The sequence below is a fragment of the Odocoileus virginianus genome, chromosome 3, assembly GCF_023699985.2.
Source record: "Odocoileus virginianus isolate 20LAN1187 ecotype Illinois chromosome 3, Ovbor_1.2, whole genome shotgun sequence".
Lineage (NCBI taxonomy): Eukaryota > Metazoa > Chordata > Mammalia > Artiodactyla > Cervidae > Odocoileus > Odocoileus virginianus.
Window position 1 is genome coordinate 46,536,358 of NC_069676.1, and position 20,261 is coordinate 46,556,618.

The following is a 20,261-nucleotide window of genomic DNA, read 5'->3' on the forward strand; positions in this document are numbered from 1 at the left end:
GATAAGCCTAGGATAGAGATGGTCAAGGTTTCCCCTATCCCCTTTTCAAGCTCACAAAGCTCAACTTAAATTTCAGACACAGCATTTCTGGGATTCACTAGCCTAGCTACATGGTAGGGATCCCAGCTGAAAATCAATTGGTTCCTCTCCAATTTCTACTACTTCTGTCATTTTATTCACTACAGGTCTTCCATTTTTCTTCTTTAACCAAATGCAGAAAGCTAAGTTTAAACTCTGAAACTAAAGCAATTTTTATGTGGGTTTAATATGGGAACATAATAGGATGGTGGTTATGATTAGGACGGACAGGTTTATGATTGTCCTACTGCCACAACCTGGGCAAATTAAGAGTCTCAGTTTCTCCTTACTTCACAGTCATGAGGATTCTGTAAAAGAATATATATCAAGTGCCTAGCAAGGATAGCAGATAGATCGCTAAATGGTAACTAGATGGAACTTGATAGCTTCTTATGCCCCCCCCCCCCTCCCGTCCTTAAGAGAAGCCAGAAAGAATTAAGGGCACAGCAGTTAGGGGGCAGGGGAGAGTAGCAACACTGTTAAGTGATGCTACAGACTTATTTGAATCTGAGTAAGCCTAAAGAGAGAGATATAATAGTTAACTTTGTGGTAGGTGATAATCACCTTTACTGGGTTACAGGACCTGCCAAATCTTCCAACAGAACAAAAGAACCAAGCCAAAACTCAGTTCAAACAATATGGTCAGAACACTATAAGCTGTTTTGGAATTCATCACAAGGGAGAAATACAGAAATTAATTCCCCTTTACTTCTATCTGGTTATCAGTCACTTCAAAGATTTGACCTGTTTTTCTCTTTCACCCAAAGAAAGTGTGTTAGTCGCTCAGTAGTATCCGACTCTTTTGCGACCCTATGGACTGTATCCCGCCAGGCTCCACTTTCCACGGAATTCTCCAGGCATGAATACCAGAGTGGGTAGCCATTCCCTTCACCAGGGGATCTTCCCCACCCAGGGATTGAACCTGGGTCTCCTGCACTGTGGGCAGATTCTTTACCATCTGAGCCACCAAGAGTCATTCCCACCAAATAACTGTGAAACAACACTTCTTGAAGGTAGAATTCATTTCAGCACTGAGTGCATGCTTAAACATTTGAGAATGAATAAATGGTTAATTGCTAACATAAGAAAAAGGGTCTTCTTTATACAGTCTCTTCTAAGCCGACACCAAGGGTTTTATTCTAAACTATTAAATAAAATACCAATTAAGAGTTTGCCAATCTTTGGAGAAGAACTAACGTGTGTGGAAATGACTAATCATCTCTGCTTTAGCTTCACTAAAATGCTCAAACCATCCCATCGGTCTTTTACCATAGCAAAAACGACACCTTCAATATCCTCTTTTGCCACCTTTAAACTGGTTCAACCCCACCTCAAACCTGCTCCCAAATATTACCTGTGATGCACATAGGAGGTGGGTACGGCTGCTTTCTATAGAGAGCTTACAGAATACCAAGAGAGGATTCTGTTACTGTTTTAAGAGGCTAGACAGAGTTACTGGAAACTGGTTTTGTGCTACTGACCTCAGGGTTAGATGCCATTACTAGATGGGACAAGGACGAAGCTATGAACACGCCAAGACATTAAAGCAGCCTCTACCCTAGAAGACACAGTAACTCAAAAAGTCCCAATATTTTGCAGAAAGTTAAGTTTACAAAAAGCTCATTTTAGTGTTTTATCCTCAAAAGCATTAAGATTACTGTACTCTAAAACAAAACTACGTATCTGGTGGGAGTATTTTTTCTACTATTACAGGAATTTACTTTGTTATAAAAGGGAAACTAAAAACAAACAAATTGACACAGTGGAATATTCCACTAGGGAGCAGTAGAAGCTGGAAAATTTCTCTAGCATTCTCACATTAGTGAGAAGCCAGGAGATAGCAATCACAACCAACATTAGGGACCAACTAACCATCAAGGTTCTACACAGGGCGAGAAAGTCCACTTCTTATCTTTCTTGGCCACTATGCAAGTACTTTTCAAATAAAACAAAAGCCACAGCCTTCCTGTTAATCTTCTTTCTAATATACACATGAGCTTCTGGGGAAGGATTTAGAAGTTAGTTATTTCCCTCACCAATGATGCTCATTAAGAACAAACTTGTTCAGTACCCAAGTTCTTCCAAGGTAGACTTGCAAACAGCATGCCTGTTCCCTTTTATCTTTGCTCTCGGGTCTCTGCACATCTGCTCCCTCTAGTAAATTGAAAATCTCCTTGGACAAGAATCCTCCTTTCAGAAGAGAATAGGAAATGTTTTTATTCAGCAAAAGAAAAATGTTTCTATTCAGCAAAATCAAAGAGTAAGGCAGTGTGGCATAATAGTTAGTACCAGAGGCTCTGGAATCAGGAAAGTGGGGACAGAATCTAGCATTGCCCCTTGTTAAGACTGTTGTATTAGTAAAGCTACTTAATCTCTCAGCACTGCAAATTTTTTCATCCATGAAATGGCAGTAATAGCTTTTTTCATAGCGTCGTTGTGAGGAGTCAAAATATATGCTCTTCAACCCATCTTCAGGAAACTAATTTAATTTCATTGCTTGATTAAAACTCAATCTTTCTTGTCTATGAACTTCTAACCCTGTCTTTCCTGAGGATCCTTCTTGCTTTTAAGTAGAGACATAAAAGCCAGAGGAGGCCAGAGAATGGGATGGCCAGAAAGGAGGAAAACTTTTTTTTCTTCAGTAAAAAGCTAAAAATATCCAGAGGTATTAAGAAATTAATGTTTGGGGATCAGTACATTTTCACTACTTGCAAACTAGTGTTGGGACTGTCAAACTGTCAAGCCAACTTTACCAGGGAGGCACATATATGCAAATACTCTGCACTATTTCAATACCCTGACAGCTCACCAACTAACAACCAACACAAAGCTTTTGAGTCTAATTTTAGGCTAACTGGCTTTAAATCAAGAATGAATGTCAATGACCATTTCAAAGTTGCAGATCAGTTACAGCTCCACTACATCAGTGTATCAAAGATACTGTATCAGTCAAACAATGCCCAAAGTAACATTCTCTGACAACATTCACATGCCTTGTCTAGGAAATCTGCCCAAGTAGTTAAACAATCTCTCCATTTTTGACCATGTCTAATACCTCATTTAAGACCCAAATAATCTGCCTACACTACACCCACATCAACATGTACCCTGTTATTCTGAGACCGGAAATGGTTCATATCATCACTCCAAGGTTGTGTGTCAGACCATTTTCTCATGGTGTTGCACAATGCTTCCCTAAATGTATAAATATCCAACCTACAGCAGATGTTTGATGGAGCTTGTAAGCTGACTAGTTAATAGTAAAAATGCATCTGTGGGCTTCATTTTTCATATACTTAGATGTGAAATTGGGGAAAAAATCTAAGTTAGAAGGCCACAGACATTGAGAAAAAGACAATCTTCTATTTTGACTAGATCATTCTTTTAAAGGAAACCTTAAAGGATAAAATGAAAAAACAACTTCAAGGGTTAAAATAAGGACAAAGTGAACATGTAAATACCTACAGATTGGGTACTACATACAAACTAAGTAGATAAAAGAGAAACAACACTGGATTACAGCACAGAAAGCTTGATCAATCTATCAATGTGAAAGAATCATCTGTTTTTATCCTTGTATCCACAAGAAAAACAATGAAATTATGGCTGTTTATCAAACTCAAATATGTTTTGGAAGAAGTGAGAAAAAGAGCAACCACGCTTTATCTTGATTCACTTAGATTCAAAGAAAAAGATACCTGTTCACAAAGGGGGGTGGGGAGGAAACTTTCATTACTACCTAATAGGCAGTATTAAGAGGAAGCTGTTATGAGAGGGAACTTCAATCATCATGCTCTCTGAGGACAGTTGCCCACAGAAAAACCTTGTAATTTCCAACTTGGTGGGAAGAATCTTGAACCCCCTCTAAATCCTTTCTCTTCCTCACTAAAACAGCAGGCTGCTGCAGACACTCCTCTATAGAATGTATCCTAGAAGAAGGTTCTATCCTGAGATCCCTGGAGAACAGGGTGGACTCAAAAAATTTCTGCTGCCCAAGTTCAGAGATAGATGGTTCCAGCAGTAGGCCTAGGGAAAAAAGGCAAATTTCTCCTGACTCTAAATAGAGCCTGAAGCCATTTAGCCCTGCTGCAAAACCCACATTTTAAGTTTTCCCACAACCAAACTCAAAAAAAGGGCCCGCTGCTAAAAGGGTCCTACCAGTGTGTGTGTGTGGCAGGCAGCTAGGGAGGACACTGGCGACCTATACTGCATTCTGCCTTAAACGGTATTCTAATTAGGTACTCCTGCTTACCTAGGAATGTGTCCAGAGCAAATGTTCCTTTCCTGGAAGGATAAGTGTATCTGCTATTACAATAAGAAGTCTGTCAGGAGTTGAAATTCAAAGAGAGTAATTGTTCATTAGGTTCACAGTGCATAGAACACCATGCCAGAATACAACGGCTGTTAGGACTAGTTCTGAGTTGAGGCAGGCAGCCTAATACACTTGGAGTAGACTGAGTACCACCACCACACCCTATCAAATATACTCTTACCTGTCCCTCTTCCTTTTTCCACCTCAACAGGCCCAGACATGTTGGTGGCATCTATATTTTGACCGTTTTGTGGGAAGTCACTGTAGTTTGTGTTCTACACCCATCTCTTCCCAGGAAATTAAAAATATTCTAATTCTTGACTTTTCTCTAGTGGGTTCTTTTACCTGTATAACTATCGGAGACAGGAAAGGCAGGGAAAGCCAGAAGAGAGGATGAAAAACATCCTCTTTAAGAGCCTGAATATCCTGGTATCAGTATGAAAGACGACAAAGTATCATTTTAGTTATAGCCACCTGTAACTAGGATGTGGAGAACTAAAAAATAAAACCACCTGAAATTCATTGCTTTGAGACCATTCCAAGAATCCTTTAGGTGAATGTTCTACTAATCAACAACTTCCACTTAGGGAAGGAACCCAAACACATTTACACAGTTTAATTTATTCAAATCATATAAACAACCTGTCTATATTCTATTTAAAAAACCCATTTATCGATCTCATAAAAATATAACTTTTAATTCAATATAATGTGAGGAATTTTCTGGAGATTTTGGTCTGTCCCTGGCTTTTAGGAAGCTCTTAAAAGCCTTAGAATTTCCTGAGATGGGGAGTGTTTTTGTTATTATTCATAAGGAGTCCCCAAGGAGCATACCTGAGTTTATGCCAATGAAGTGATTAGGGTGCGGCCCCTAGGCAGAATTAGGATGGACCAGTCTGAAGAAAGACCAAGTTTTTTGAGGGCTGAACTTTCAGCTCCATTCCCAGACCTATGGGAAGAGGTAGTTGCAGAGTAATCTATATAAAATTACTGAACAAGATTTAATGAACTTCTGGGTTGGTGAACTGGGTTGGTAAACTCAGGTGGCATGCTCCAATTTCACAAGGACAGAAGCTTCTGCACGTGGACCCTTACAGACCTTGCCCCATGTACCACTTCATCTGGCTGTTCATTTATATCCTTCATAACATCCTTTGTAATAAATCAGTTAACATAGTTTCCCTGAGGTTTTTGGACCCTTCTAACATATCACTGAACCCAAGAAGTCATAAGAACCCCCAAGGCCCAGGCTTGTTTTGGCATCATATGTGTGGGCAATCTTGTGGGACTGAGCTTTGTGGGATCTGATAGTAACTCTAGGTAGTGTCAGAATTGAATCCAACTGTAGGAATACCTTTTTGGTGTCCAGTGAGACTTGAAGAACTGCTTGGTGTGGGGGAAAAAACCCACACAGCTAGTATCAGAACTTCTCAGAGGAGAAAAATTGTCCCATCCTGCTGTGCATCCTGTGTCCCCACTCCCACCCCCGCCCATATATATCTGGGGGTAAGAAAGACAGTCATGTAAATTCAGGCAATTTATTTCCTTCAAGGTATCTACAAGTTATTTTTAACAAAAGCTTAAAAAATGTCCCCAAACCACAGAAGACTCAAATGAAGCTTAGAAACTGCCCTAATCTTTAAACATGGGTTATCTGACTGAGCTCTGATTATATATGAAATATATGATTCCCTGTGGAAGATAAGTGAAAAAAAAAATATTCTAATACTCACAGACATAATTTAGTCCAGATTTACCTTGTCCATTCCTTAGTTATATTCACCACTGTCCTTGCTATAACAGGCTCTGGTTATGATTTTATTACCTGAAAACTATAAAGCTTCCAACACTATTTCTGGGGCTACCTCTCACAGGCTCAGAAACATTAAACAACCTAAATTTGCTACCTACCTTTCTTCTACATATCTTCACCTGATTCAGTTCCTTTTTGAAAATATCTACAACCATGGTTTCCATCCACATGGCCCTAGGTCGAGTTTTGGCTTACGTACACATCTGTCCTCATTTAAGCCAACTATGGAGAATACACCAAGAGCAATCATAAACCAGGAAGAACTACAATTAATTTTAAGTGGGACCTATGGATAGGAAAAGACTTAGCTGGTTTTTTTTTTTAACTAGCATACCCAGAAACCAACATTTCACCAGGCTTATACAAAGCTAAATGTGTATGTTCCACCCAACATAAATTCAAGTTATATGTATAACACTCCTTTTAATTCAGAAAGTATGACAAAGAGACAATACCTCTTGTGAAGATTAAATGAAATAATGTATTGCTTAATACAGTATCCATAATATGCTAACTGCTTAAAAAACTAATGTGCTTAGAAACTTCACTCTGTTCAGATTTACTTAATCAGTGAGTCTATTTTGCAGGTAGTTTTCCTTCAAAGCTACATTACCTTGGGATCATATATCAAGATAATCACATATTGGCTGTCTCAATTTCAAGATTACCCTTATCCCAGCATACCTTAAGAGCCAAAGTTAAAAACAAACCAATCTCTGATTCTCATGCCCAGAATTGACTGGGGCAGGGGTGGAGGGCAGGGGGGCAGCAGAGTGAGGGTGGTGGAGAAGAAATCTTCATTTCCAAAACAATTCTACTAGTCTACCACTGTTTCACTATCTAGCACTAGTAACCATGCTTGAACACAACCTGTTTTCTCCTGAAACCCACAACTTGCCCCTGCCCCTTAAACACCACCAGAAATAGATTCATTGTACCATCCAGTTTGTGCTTAAAATTAACAGTCTACCATGTTTCTCAATGACTATTTTAACATTAGGGAAAGAAGGAAAAACAATTCTCACTGCACATTATGATAATCTAATGAGTGACTAATATAACTCAGCCATAATACAATCTTGCTTTTCTCAAAAAGAAATCGGTATATACCAAGAAACTTCTGAGTCAAAAAGAATGTACTTGTGACTCCCTTACTGATACCTAGCGATGGTCAAGAATTTAAATTTTCATGGGATCAGAATATAACCAAATCCTGAATAAAAGCAAAGTAGGACATGATTATCAACCACGTTGTTTATATGACAGCTTAAACTTGTATAAAATGTTCAAACTTAACTACCACTTGCAAGAAAGGTTGTGCGTAAGAACTTCATTTTTAGCATGCTTCAACTTTACCTAAGTTTGTTAATCAAAGGACTACAGCTTTTAAAAGCTTCAAAGAGGAGCTTAAAAGTTCAAGTGGCTAGGTAATATGGCTAGGAACAAACTTAAGAATGAGCTCCCTCCATTAAACAGTAGAAAGGAATGCTGTTGCTTATTTAGCAGCAACAGCAATCTAGAAAAGTCATACTCAAGTGAAGGATTCAAGCAAAACAACAGAAGATGCTAATGAAACAAAAGAATCTGGCTAGTAGTGCATCATAATGGGTCATGATCTATTATATTATCCCTCCTGTACAGTATTCTCACACTTGGGGAATAATAATTCATTCTATCATGTGGCATAGAATCATCTGTGTTCAAGTTCTGGTAAGATTATATTAACTATGTCTGAATAATTCTATTAAATTCAAAGAAAAACAAACCTAAGGAATGAAAAATAAGCTGCTACCTTCAATTCATACCAGAGAAAGTGAGCAAAAACTCCAGTAACTGAAGAGAACCAAACTTTCAGAAGTTTCACCCCAAACAGAACTGTCACTAAACTAATTGTTAAGAACAAAGCACAATGGCAAAGCTGTTAGCCTTGGGCTTCAATGGATCCAAGCATACTTTACTTCATAAAGCAGTAACTACTATGAGTTTGCTGAATCCCATCATTGCAAATCTACCAACCAAGGACAAACCTGCCTCAGAAACCAGAATGTCCAATTCATGTACTGAAAACAACTTTCAACATGGTCCCAGAAAAGTCACTCTGCTATTCTAAGAATGCTCAGACATACAAATATGTAACGTTCCAAAATTTTTTTTTTCCTTGCCACTTCCTGTAAGTAAAAAGTTTCTATGACTGGGAAAAGAACAAAATAAAGTAATAAAGTGAGAGAATAGATACACCTCTGACACACTCTCCCCTAAAGAGTAACTTTTTTTTTAAATTTCAAAAGAGCATATAAAGTTAGTTTTAAACTAGTTCACCCTTCCCACAATGGACACACCTAACAGCTGCTTTTCAAAATTTACCGAAGAAAACTCAAAGCCCACCCAATCCAGTTCTGAATTTCAACAATCATTAATACACTAGGCACCTCTACTCCAGGAGTTCCAGAGACAGGCCAAAAGGGAACCTGTTCATATCAGCAACCCCGTAATTCGGATTTCTCCTGTATATACAGATACACAGCTGTCAGCCAAAACCTCCCCTCCGGCGCACACATTCTCAGTTTATAGGTGGGTCCTGTAACAGCTAAAACCAGGAAGCTAAAGGGTAATTACAGGACTAGGAGGAAGTCATCTTGGGAGAATGGTAAAACCCAGAGAAATCAGAGGAAGTCAGAAAAAGGTTGTCCTTGACTACCTCTCCTTCCCGCCCCATCCAGACTTAATCCCACCCGGGTCTCAAGAAGCCCGGGAGGGAGAGGCCATTTTAATGAGGCTTGGCTTAAGAATGTAAAGGAAGGTAAAGAGGAAATCAGGGAAGGGCCTTTGGAAAGGAAGGCCTGGCCCTTTCCCCCAACAGCACCCGAGGTGGGTGGCAGCATCTGGAGCTCAGAAAAGGAGGTGCTGTATTCAGCGCCTGAGAGAGATACAGAAGTAGTAGTGGCCTACCACGAGGGGGTCGAGTGGTCCGAGTACCGGGAGCAGGACCCCCTAGCCCCAAGACGGAGAACTGCCCCTTCTGGGGCCAACGGCGTAGACCCTCGCCCCTGGGACTGAAGCTACTACCCACAGGTCCATAAGGCGGGAGTTGGCTAGTGCCTGGTTCTCCTCATCCGGCCATGCGGCGCGGGGGCGGCCATCCTGAGGGTCCCGGAACCAAGAGGGCATGGGGGGGCCCAGATGCGGCGCTCACCCGCGGGCCGCCTCCAAGCTCTTAATGAGCTTTTTGATCTTCCAGATCTCCACGTTCCTGTCGGCAGCACTGGGGTCGTCCGCCATCTTCTCGCCTCCTCCTCCCTAGAGCGGCCCGGCGGGGCCCGGAGACACCAAGACCACAGAGTTAGCGCCGCCGCTGGGGCAGAGCGGCCCCCTTCCTTGCCACCCCCGAGAGTCCCTCCTCTTCCCGCCCCGCGCGGCCCGCCGCGGTGGTAGCTGGCCTTTCCCTCTCCCTGGCTTACCTAAGGGCCCAGTCCTGGGCGGCAGCGGCTGCTCCTCCCCGGCGGCGGCTCCGCGGCGGCGGCTCTGACGTAGGACACCGGCTCCCTCTCTCCAGGCAGCTGCATGTGTTGCAATCCGCTCACATGGGGCCTGTGACATCACTTCCTCCGCCAGGGGCTGAGTGGTAGTCGGCGGGCGGAAGGGAGGGGGCCAGCGAGGAAGAGGGGGAGCTCTGCGCGCGCCGCGACTTTCCATTGGCTGTTTGGGCCGTGGCCTACAATGAACCCGCCGATTGGTCTCATCTGGGGCCGCGCTGCCTTGTGAGGTAGAAGCCGGGGGCGGGGAAATATCCCCTTCCTTCCGGTTCGGAGAGCAAAGAGCAGGAAGCGGACGGAAGTAGATGAATCTCGCGAGAATTAACTCTAGGTCTGGCTGCCTAAACCGGGGGTGTTTCTTAAAGGGCAAGGCGCCGGGGTCGTTGTGTTTTCTCTCCCACTTTCTTGAGTGGAATGGACTTCTGAGGGTCTGTGACGCATTTTTACTTTCGAGCTGGGACGCGCGGTTTGAATTGCGTCTGAGAAGTCTCAAAGAAGCGCCTGTTTGCTATTTCACAGCTGACGAAGCATTTGGGCCTGCGTGCGTCACGGCTCCGCGGACTAGTGTTCAGACGCTCGGCCAGGGTGTCAGGATTAGGAAATTTCTTCCGGATAGTCCAGCACCCCGACACCCACACGGGCAAAAGAAGCACGTCCCTTCCCGGCCCAGGGCTAAGAGGGGTTCTCTTTGGACCTGGAACTTTATGGGGAAGGGGAGAAAACAGGGGCTGCCTGAGGTTGAAGACATGAGGTATCTGATACCTTGAATGGTTTGATTTGAGCTGTGGAGAGTGAAGGTGGGGAGAATGTTGAAGGAACGTGGGCAGCTGTCTTTTTGATTTTGGAGTTGTAGTTGGCTACTTTATGTCTCCACCTCAGCTGGAGTCATTCAGGTATTTGGGCCCAAGCTGTGTGCCAGGCCCGGGTTTCCTGAGAAGAGCCAGACAGATAACAGTGCCTACCTTCGTGGTGCTCTCAGTTTAGTTGGATTTATAGCCGTCTGTGATTTTATACGTTTGTGTCGTAAAATAATTGCACAAATACATAAGTACTTCAGAGGGGTGTGAGTGTGTAATGAAAGAGGAGTGAGTGAAAACCAGAATGAAACCAAGGGTGAATAGGAGTTTGTCAAGAGGGAGCATAACACATTTCAGGAATTGCAAAAGCTCGTGTGGTGGAGCAAGGTTAGTAATTTATGTGAGATAATTTGTAGCTTAGACTAGGGTGATGACAGTACAGTGAATGATATTTGAGGGTTAGAATGGTTAGACCTGGAGGTTAGGTTGGATGAGGAGGAAGAGCAAGAATGACTCCCAGAGTATTGAAATGGTTAGATGGGGGAAGATGAGCAGATTGTGGGGGATTTTTGAAAATTTCTTCCGCTTATTAAATCTGAGATTGTTTATGAAATACGCCAGCGGTGGGTGCTCAGGTGGTTGCATTTGTGTGAACTTTGAATCCTTTTTGTGGGTTATCTCAACTTTACACCTTGGAAATGGGGCTTTTACTCCCATTTCGTAGATTGGGAAACTCAGGCAAAGAAAAGTGAAAGGAAGTTGCTGAGAGTGAGGACATTGACTCAGGGCAAGTCTGTCCCCCAGCAAATGAATTCCCAGAATGGAATCGCTTCCATTTTGTATTTTTACCATATACGTTCACTCATTATATAATAGATATTGTACTTCTACTGTGCGCCGTTGACTGTGCTTAGCAGTGGCCCTTCTGAAATAGTCATAAATACTGCTTACTGACTTGGTGTCTGCTGTGTCCCTCCATTTTCCTTACTTCATTCTCTTTGCCCCAATTCCTTGTTTTTATACTAGTTTGCCTTGATTTTCTTTTCTTGCTCATTTTTATGTTTATAGTGTTGTTTAGGGCCCATGTGTGATGGCTTTACAGGTGTTCTAGACTAGCTCACAGGCTTGCTTTTTGGTTTTATGCTGAGGTAAGCGTGGTGACATCCCAGATAGAATTGCTGTTCATTCTTTAAATTAATGTTTATTGGAGTATAGTTGACTTACAGCATTGTTAGTTTCTGCTGCACAGCAGAGCAAATGAGCTACACATATACATTAATCCACTCCTTTTTAGATTCTGTTCGCATATGGGTTACTACAGAGTATCAAGTAGAGTTCCCTATACACTACAGCAGGTTGTTATTAGTCAGCTCTTTTATATCGGCGCTCAACTGTGTCTACCTCTTTGCGACTCCATGGACTGTAGCCCACTAGGCTCCTCTGTCCATGAGATTATCCTGGCAAGAATACTGGAGGGGGTTCCCATTTCCTCCTCCAGGGATTTTCCTGACCCAGGGATTGAACCCTTGTCTCTTTCAGCTCCTGCATTGACAGGGTGATTCTTTACCACTGAGCCACCTGGGAAACTTCATTCTATATATACAGCAGTGTATATATGTCAATCCCAATCTCCCGATTTATTCCTCCCCCCTCCTTTCCCCTTAGTAACCATAAATTTGTTTTCTACACCTGTGACTGCATTTCTGTTTTGTAAATAGGTTCATTTGTACCTTTTTTTTTAAGATTCCACATATAAATGATACCATGATATTTGTCTTTCTCTGACTTCACTCAGTATGACAATCTCTAGGTCCATCCATGTTGCTGCAGATGGCATTATTTCATTCTTTGTGTGACTAAGTAATATTCCTGCAACTTATTTCTTAGAATATTTTAAATCCAGGCAGTTTGTAGCCCTAAAAGCTTATTTGCCAAGTTGCTGCAAATTCACTATCTCTGTACTTAAGAGTTGGAAATAGAGCATTAGAGACAAAAGCTGACATGGATCTCTAGTAGAAGAGATTTGGGAGGAACAAAGATGCTCTTCCCTTTGTCAAGGAGGAGTCTGTGACCATTCATTGTCCAGGAGAACCTCCTGTAATATCAATGATTAAGATTTTTTTCAAAATCCAGAATATATAGCCTCTCTAGGCACAGGTTGTCTTCTGAAAAAGAAAGATTTGTTCTTGATGACCTCGGTACTTTCCCCCCAGATCTAACATTAGGTAATAATTTTAAATACGGGGTATAGGTGACATTCCTACTAAATAGGTGCAGATTTGGGGGAAAAGAAAATGGATGGATTGTTTTGATGTTGAAAACACCTGTAGCAACTTGAGACTAAAGTGCTTTTAGGTACAGAATGGGAGTTGGTTGCCAGTGTAGAGGCCAGTTTAGGAGTAGCCAAGGTGGAAAAGGTAAGGAAGAGATGGTTCTGGAAAGGTTTGCTTTGACTCTTACTATGACTCCTAGAAGTCATTGGGTTTGTTAAAGAGAAGTCTGGAGCTAGGAAGTCTTAGGGCTGAGCCTTGACTCTTCTCCTTACCTTGAGCAAGTCAGCTTCTTAAAGTTTGAAGAATCTCTCTTTGTTTAACTGTAAAATGAGAATTCCATCTGTTTTGTTGAGAGTATTATTATCCTGGATAATTTGTGTGAAGCTCCTAATACCATTTACAGGAAGCATGTGTCACCAGTGAATTTTAGTTCTCTTTGTGGTTTCTGCTAATTTGTTTTGTCCTCTTCCACTATTTTCTGTACTCTTTCTATTGAAGATCTATGACAGTACTTGCTTCATCAGCAAATAAGTTTGAGAAACTAAGAACAGATCCAGAGTACAGTTTTTAGGGACTCTTTCCTTCTGGTGGAAAGAGGGGGGCCAATAAAATAGGTTTGTGCTATATTTCCCCCTACTTCTATGGCTGATGTGTTAATAATTGTTAAAAATTTTCAGAGTTGGAGTTTAAAATCCTGAATATTTATAACCTTAACTGTATTAGTAGAATGAATGATTTTTTTCCCTAGGTATCTTAGTATATGTTTTCCCTGCTCCATCCATCCATCTGTCCATCCATCCATCCAAGAGTTACAGGTAGTATTTTCTTTAAAAAGAAAAAATGTTTCTGTGCCTAGAAGAATAAAAAATAGAAAATTCTTTGGATTAGACCATCTCTAAAGTGCTTACAAGTTCATGATGTAGAGGTCAATAAAGGAATGTGTGGTCTGCCCTCAGTTCTTGGTGTACTTAAGCATAGTGAATTTGAGGAATGCGGTTCTGTAGATTCCATCTTCAAATAAAAAAAGTCTTACAGTAAGTAAAAGTCACTGGAGAAGACCTAAACTATATGGTATAATACAAAAGACATGAGATTTTTTTGTAAATTGACATAAGGCACAGTGGCTTAACTTTGGAGTGCAGATGTGTGTGAAAGTGACTTGAAATGGGCCAGTGTAAGGTATTATTTCCTCCCCTGTGAACCCCTAGTGTTGAAACAACCTTTCAGTAGGAAGAGGAACTACAACTAGGGAATGACAGGAGTTTCCTCTGTAGATAACAGAATATCTTTACACTAATTCAACCTTGTTAAATTAATCAGATATTGACCATTAAATGCTTTACCTTAGAATGATTTCTAACTTAAATAATATGCATAGAGAACTTTTTCTCATTCTTTCAGCTCTAGAAAAAATTTTTTCTCTTTTTTAAGAATTATTTTAGGGAGGATTCACTAGCTGTTGTAGGTCTTCCCATAACATGAAAGAAAAATTAGCAGAGTGAGATTAAGTCGTGCCATTGAACCACCTGAGGAGGTAAGTAAGTGCTTAACATTTCCAGTGCTGCCTGTTTTGGATCATTAGAGATCCTTGTAGAATTGCTAGATAGAGGCTAATCTTTTAGTTCAATTCCATAAATATTAATCTCATACTAGTTTTCTGTGTAGCAGAGTGCTAGGGTGAGTACTAAATATTTTTAGATGTAGTGCAATGCTTAAATTTATGGTGGTGGTCAGGGGAAAAAAGATACAGGAATGCTAAATAAATAGACAATAGTGTAAGAGGAGAGGTAACTATAGGACTGAGGCAGAAAAGAACAAATTGAGCCTGAAGCAGTTTGCTATATCATTTAGAAAGCAAAGGAACAAAGACTACTGGGGTCTTGGTCTTTTTTTTTTATGGATACTTTTAATATCTAGACTTTTTTTTATGGAGGTACAATTGACATTAGTTTCAGATGTACAACATGATTCAGTATATTTATATATTGTAAAACGATCACAGTATAGCTAAAATCCATCACCACACATAATTTTTTTCTTCTTGTTGGGAAAACTTTTAAGATTTGCTCTCTTAGCAACTTCAAATATTAAATATGTTCAGTTCTGTTGCTCAGTTGTGTCTGACTCTTTGCAACCACATGGACTGCAGCACGCCAGGCTTCCCTGTCCATCACCAACTCCTGGACCCTAGTCAAACTCATGTCCATTGAGTCGGTGATGCCTTCCAACCATCTCTTCTTCTTGTCGTCCCCTTCTCCTCCCACCTTCAGTCTTTCCCAGCATCAAGGTGTTTTCAAATGAATCAGTTCCTCGCATCAGGTGGCCAAAGTATTGGAGTTTCAGTTTCAACATCAGTCCCCCCAATGAATATTCAGGCCTGATTTCCTTTAGGATAGACTGGTTGGATCTCCTTGCTGTCTAAGGGACTCTAAGGAGTCTTATCCAACACCACAGTTCAAAAGCATCAATTCTTTAGTGCTCAAGCTTTCTTTATAGTCCAACCCTCACACCCATACATGACTACTAGCCTTGACTAGATGGACCTTTGTTGACAAAGTAATCTCTCTGCTTTTTAATATGCTGTTGAGGTTGGTCATAACTTTTCTTCCAAGGAGCAAGCATCTTTTAATTTCATGGCTGCAGTCACCATCTGCAGTGATTTGGGAGCCCCCCAAAATACAGTCTGTCACTGTTTCCATTGTTTCCCCATCTATTTGCCATGAAGTGATGGGACCAGATGCCACAATCTTAGCTTTCTGAACGTTGAGTTTGAAGCCAACTTTTTCACTCTCTTCTTTCATTTTTATCAAGAGGCTCTTTAGTTCTTCACTTTCTGCCATAAGGGTGGTGTCATCTGCATATCTGAAGTTATTGATATTTCTCCCAGAAACCTTGATTCCAGCTTGTGCTTCATCCAGCCCAGCATGTCTCATGATGTACTCTGCATGTAAATTAAATAAGCAGGGTGACAAAATACAGCCTTGACGTACTCCTTTCCCGATTTGGAACCAGTCTGTTGTAACAGAGTATAATAAATTACAGGGATTCCCTGATGGCTCAGATGTAAAGACTACACCTGCCAATGCAGGAGATGTTTCGTACCCTGGGTCAGGAACATCCCTTGGAGAAGGAAATGGCAACATGACAGAGGAGCCCGGCAGGCCACAATCCATAGGGTCACGAAGAGTCGGACACTACTTAGCAACTAAACAATATAATTACAGTCACCGTACTATATGGTACATCCCCAAGACTGACTTATTTTTTAATTTCTTAAAAAATTTGGTTTTGGCTGTGCTGGGTCTTCATTGCTGTGCACAGTCTTTCTCTAGTTGCAGTGTGCAGGTTTCTTATTGTGGTGGCTTCTCTTGTTGCAGAGCACAGGCTTTAGCGTGCATGGGCCTCAGTAGTTGTGGTTAAGGGCTCCAGAGCACTGCCTTGGTAGCTGTGGCACATAGGCTTAGTGGCTGTGTGGCATATGGAATCTTCCAGGTCCAGGGATTGAACCTGTGTTTCCTGCATTGCAAGGCACATTATTAACCACTAGACCACCAGGGAATCCTGATTTATTTTATAACTAGAAGTTCTATAAAATAACACTCCTTATCACTCCTACCCTACCTCTAACCTCACCCCTGGCAACCACCTGTCTGTTCTCTGTGAACATGAGCATAAGTGAGATCATACAATATTTGTCTTTTCTGACATTTCATTTAGCATAATGCCCTCAAGTTACCATAGACAGCAAGAATTCATTATTTTTCATGGCTGAATAGTATTCCATTGTATATATACAGCACATCATTTTTATCCATTCATCAATGAATACATATCTTGGCTACTATAAATAAAGCTGCTGTGAATATCTGGGTGCATACATCTTTTCAAAATTTTTGCTCTTTGGATAAATACCCAGAAGCAGAATTTCTATATCCTTTAGTAGTTCTATCTTTTATTTTTTGAGGAACCTTTATACTCTTTTCCATAGTAGCTACACCAATTTACATTTCCAGTCATAGTGCACAATGGTTCCCTGTTCTCCACATCTATGTGAACACTTTTTTTTTTACATTGAATTTCTTTGCATTTTATTATTTAATATAAATTTATTTTAATTGGAGGCTAATTACTTTACAATATTGTATTGATTTTGCCATACATTGCCATGAATCTGCCATGGGTGTACATGTGTTCCCCATCCTGAACCCCCCTCCCACCTCTCCCCATCCCATCCCTCTGGGTCACCCCAGTGCACCAGCCCTGAGTACCCCGTCTCATGCATCGAACCTGGACTGGCAATTCATTTCACATATGATATATACATGTTTCAATGCCATTCTCCCAAATCATCCCACCCTCACCCTCTCCCACAGAGTCCAAAAGAATGTTCGATACATCTGTTTCTGTTTTGCTGTCTCGCATACAGGGTTATCATTACCATCTTTCTAAATTCCATATATATGCGTTAGTATGCTGTATTGGTGTTTTTCTTTCTGTTACGCCAACACTTGCTGTTTGTCTTTTTGACAATAGCCATTCTAAGGTGTGAGGTGATACCTTACTGTGGTTTTGATTTATATTTCCCTGATGACTAATGATCTTTAGCACCTTTTCATGTACCTTTTGGCCGTCTGTGTGTCTATGGAAAAATGTCTTATGTCTTCTGCCCATTTTTGCTTGGATTATTTTTTTGCTATTGGTTTGTGTTAATGTATTTTGGAAACTAACTTATTATCAGATACCTGATTTGCAAATATTTCCTCTGATTCAGTAGGTTGCTTTTTCATTTTGTTAATGGTTTCCTTTGCTGTGCAGAAGCACCTTTTTAGTTTGGTGTACTCCCCCCTTGTTTATTTTTGTGTTTGGTGTCAAATCCAGTAAGTCCAAAATTGATGTCAAGGAGCTTACTGTCTCTGTTATAAGCGTTTGGTTTTGGGTCTTACATTCAGGTCTTTAACTCACTTTGAGTTAATTTTTGTATGTGGTGTAATATAGTGATCCATTTTCATTCATTTGCTTGTGGTTGTCCAGTTTTCCTAGCACTATTTATTGAAAACACTGTCCTTTACTAATGGGGTCTTGTTAAAATTAAGCCAGTATAAAGCACAATGCATGTGTGTGTCCTTGTGTGCTGCTTCACTTCAGTCATGTCCAACTCTTTGTGACCCCATGGACCACCCACCAGGTGGCTCTATCCATGCGATTCTTCAGGCAAGAGTACTGGAGTGGGATCTTCCCGACTCAAGGATCAAGCCCTCCTCTCCTGGGTCTCATGCTTTGCAGGCTTGATTCTTTACCCGCTCAACCAGCTGGGAAGCCCCTTGAAGCATATTAAGTAAGTTAAAACGCATGAGTTCACAAAGACACCCAAGAAATTTCACTGGTCTCACCTTTGATTAATACTACAAAACTAACTCACTTTAAAAACCAGTTCTTTCCCATAAGAACTGTACTTCAGGTTAACTAGTTCCTTGATAGGAGAAGTGTCTCACTGTAGAGGTATTCCATATAAAAAATGAAAAAATAGCATAGTATACCTTTAATGAAATTAGAGAACTAGGTAATGATCATCAGTGGCTGCTGACATCACAAAAGAGCCAACCAGAGTTGTATACCCTCTGATGAAAGTACATACCACCCAATCTTGTCAAAAAGCTTAAGCTGAATCAGATCCATAGGGGATGAAGAACATGTTGATGACATCATAGGAATGCAGCCAGTGAAATGTAGGATGTCAGAGGTTGCAGGACAAATACATTGCAAAGTGGAGGAAAAAGAAGCAGAGAAACCTATAGTTCAAAAGAGACTTTCAACCAATACAAGGTGTGGGCTTTACTGGCTCCTGACTCATAACAGTTGGAAAAGTTATGGAACTTCCCTGGTGATCCAGTGGTTAAGACTGTGCTTCCACTGCAGGGGGCACAGGTTCAGTCCCTTGTCAGAAAATTAAGATCTTGTGTGCCCTGTGGTGCAGCCAAAAAAAGCAAGTTATGAAACTATTGGGAAAATTTAAACATTCACGGTTTTGCTATTAAGGGATTAATTTTTTGATGTGATCATGATATTGTTATATTTTATAGAATAATACACTTTTGGAGGTACACACTGAAAGGTTAGGGTAAAATTATGATTTCTGGAATTTGCTTCAAAATAATCCAAGGGAAGATAGAAAATATTAAAAGCTTTAAGTTCCTGAACATTAAAAATTTGAAAAATAAAGAGTAAGAATTTGAGTGAAACAGCCAGTGTGGGCTGAATGGGGAAGGCTTCATGAAAGAAGGTAGATCCAGGATACGTAAGACATGAAAAGGCAAGACGGGAGATGGCTAAAGGCAAGGGGACATGGATCAAGGATTATGGCTTGAATTCAGCAGTTAGACTAGTAAGGTAGATTGATTTCCCATTTAGGAAAAACTTATGGTTCTTAACCCCCTTTTGGTCACAGATTCCTTCAAGAAATCAAGAGCAGTGGACCATTTCCCGAGAAAAAAATTGTATTTGCAATCTTGCATTCTATAATCAGTTGGTTTCTGGGTCCCTGAAGTCACTCATGTGGACTCTCCACTTCCCAGCCATTGCCCCAAATATCTACCTTTTGGGTCAGGGGCTACAAGAACCTGTTTAGGAGCTTATGGTTTAAGTGGAACATTTCCTGCTTCCTGAGATCTCCTGTGAGTTGAAAACCTGTAATTATTAAAGGTTGGTTCAGTTGCAGTATTCTCTCTAGTGTGAAAATTGAGTTTCCTAACCTATTGCAGCAGGAACGGGATTGATGGTGGTGCATTGTAATTAGGTTTAACCATGAGATTGGTACTTGACTGGTTTTGACCTACTTAAATGGCTGTTTCAGTGGTCTTTCTATAACTACTACATTGTCTGCTTCACTGATTGAATAATATAGGTTGCTTTGTAGCTCCTGTATCTAGGGCTTTCACTCATTGCATTGTTCTTCTGATACCAGAGGAAAGTAAAGACGACACAGCCCTTACAAAACAGCCTTAGGACTAGAGTATGGAGTCACAGTGGTATCTGAAATACAAAGGCTGTTTGAAGCAGTTTATTTTCAAATTTTGATTTCTTTTCACTCCCAGTCTTCTCATGTACCATCTGTAAGAACTTCTTTTTTCTTTACTGCTCCTTCTTGCTACAGAATCTCTAGTATAAATGTTATACTTAAAATTAAGCCACCCTTACAGGTTACTTATTAAAGGTAACTTAATGATGAAGAAATGTGGAGCAAAGCACAGACATTATATTGTTCTCCCTGGCAACTGATGTACTGATAAAGACAAAGTATTCCTACCAATAATGTGTACATGACTCTGAGCACGAGGGAATCACGAGGTGAATCCAAAGAGCTCTTCTGTAAAACAAATGGCCTATACCCTTGAAAACAAAATCAACATCATGAAAAGACAAAAAGGCAAAGGAACTATTCTTATCAGTGCTAAATTT

The 20,261-nt window shown here is 40.7% G+C and overlaps 1 protein-coding gene across 1 annotated transcript in view; it reads right to left on the reverse strand.

Moving 5' to 3' along the window:
* The window catches only part of ETF1 (eukaryotic translation termination factor 1), a 24,762-nt gene extending 14,965 nt beyond the window's left edge, over window positions 1-9,797 (reverse strand). Inside the window, exons 1-2 of the mRNA XM_020908381.2 lie at window positions 9,662-9,797; window positions 9,397-9,500 (exon numbers count right to left, since the gene is read on the reverse strand). Coding sequence (XP_020764040.1) covers window positions 9,397-9,482 — 86 coding nt within the window. The 5' untranslated portion in view covers window positions 9,483-9,500; window positions 9,662-9,797. The remainder of the gene's footprint in view (window positions 1-9,396; window positions 9,501-9,661) is intronic.
* Window positions 9,798-20,261: the final 10,464 nt, after the last annotated feature.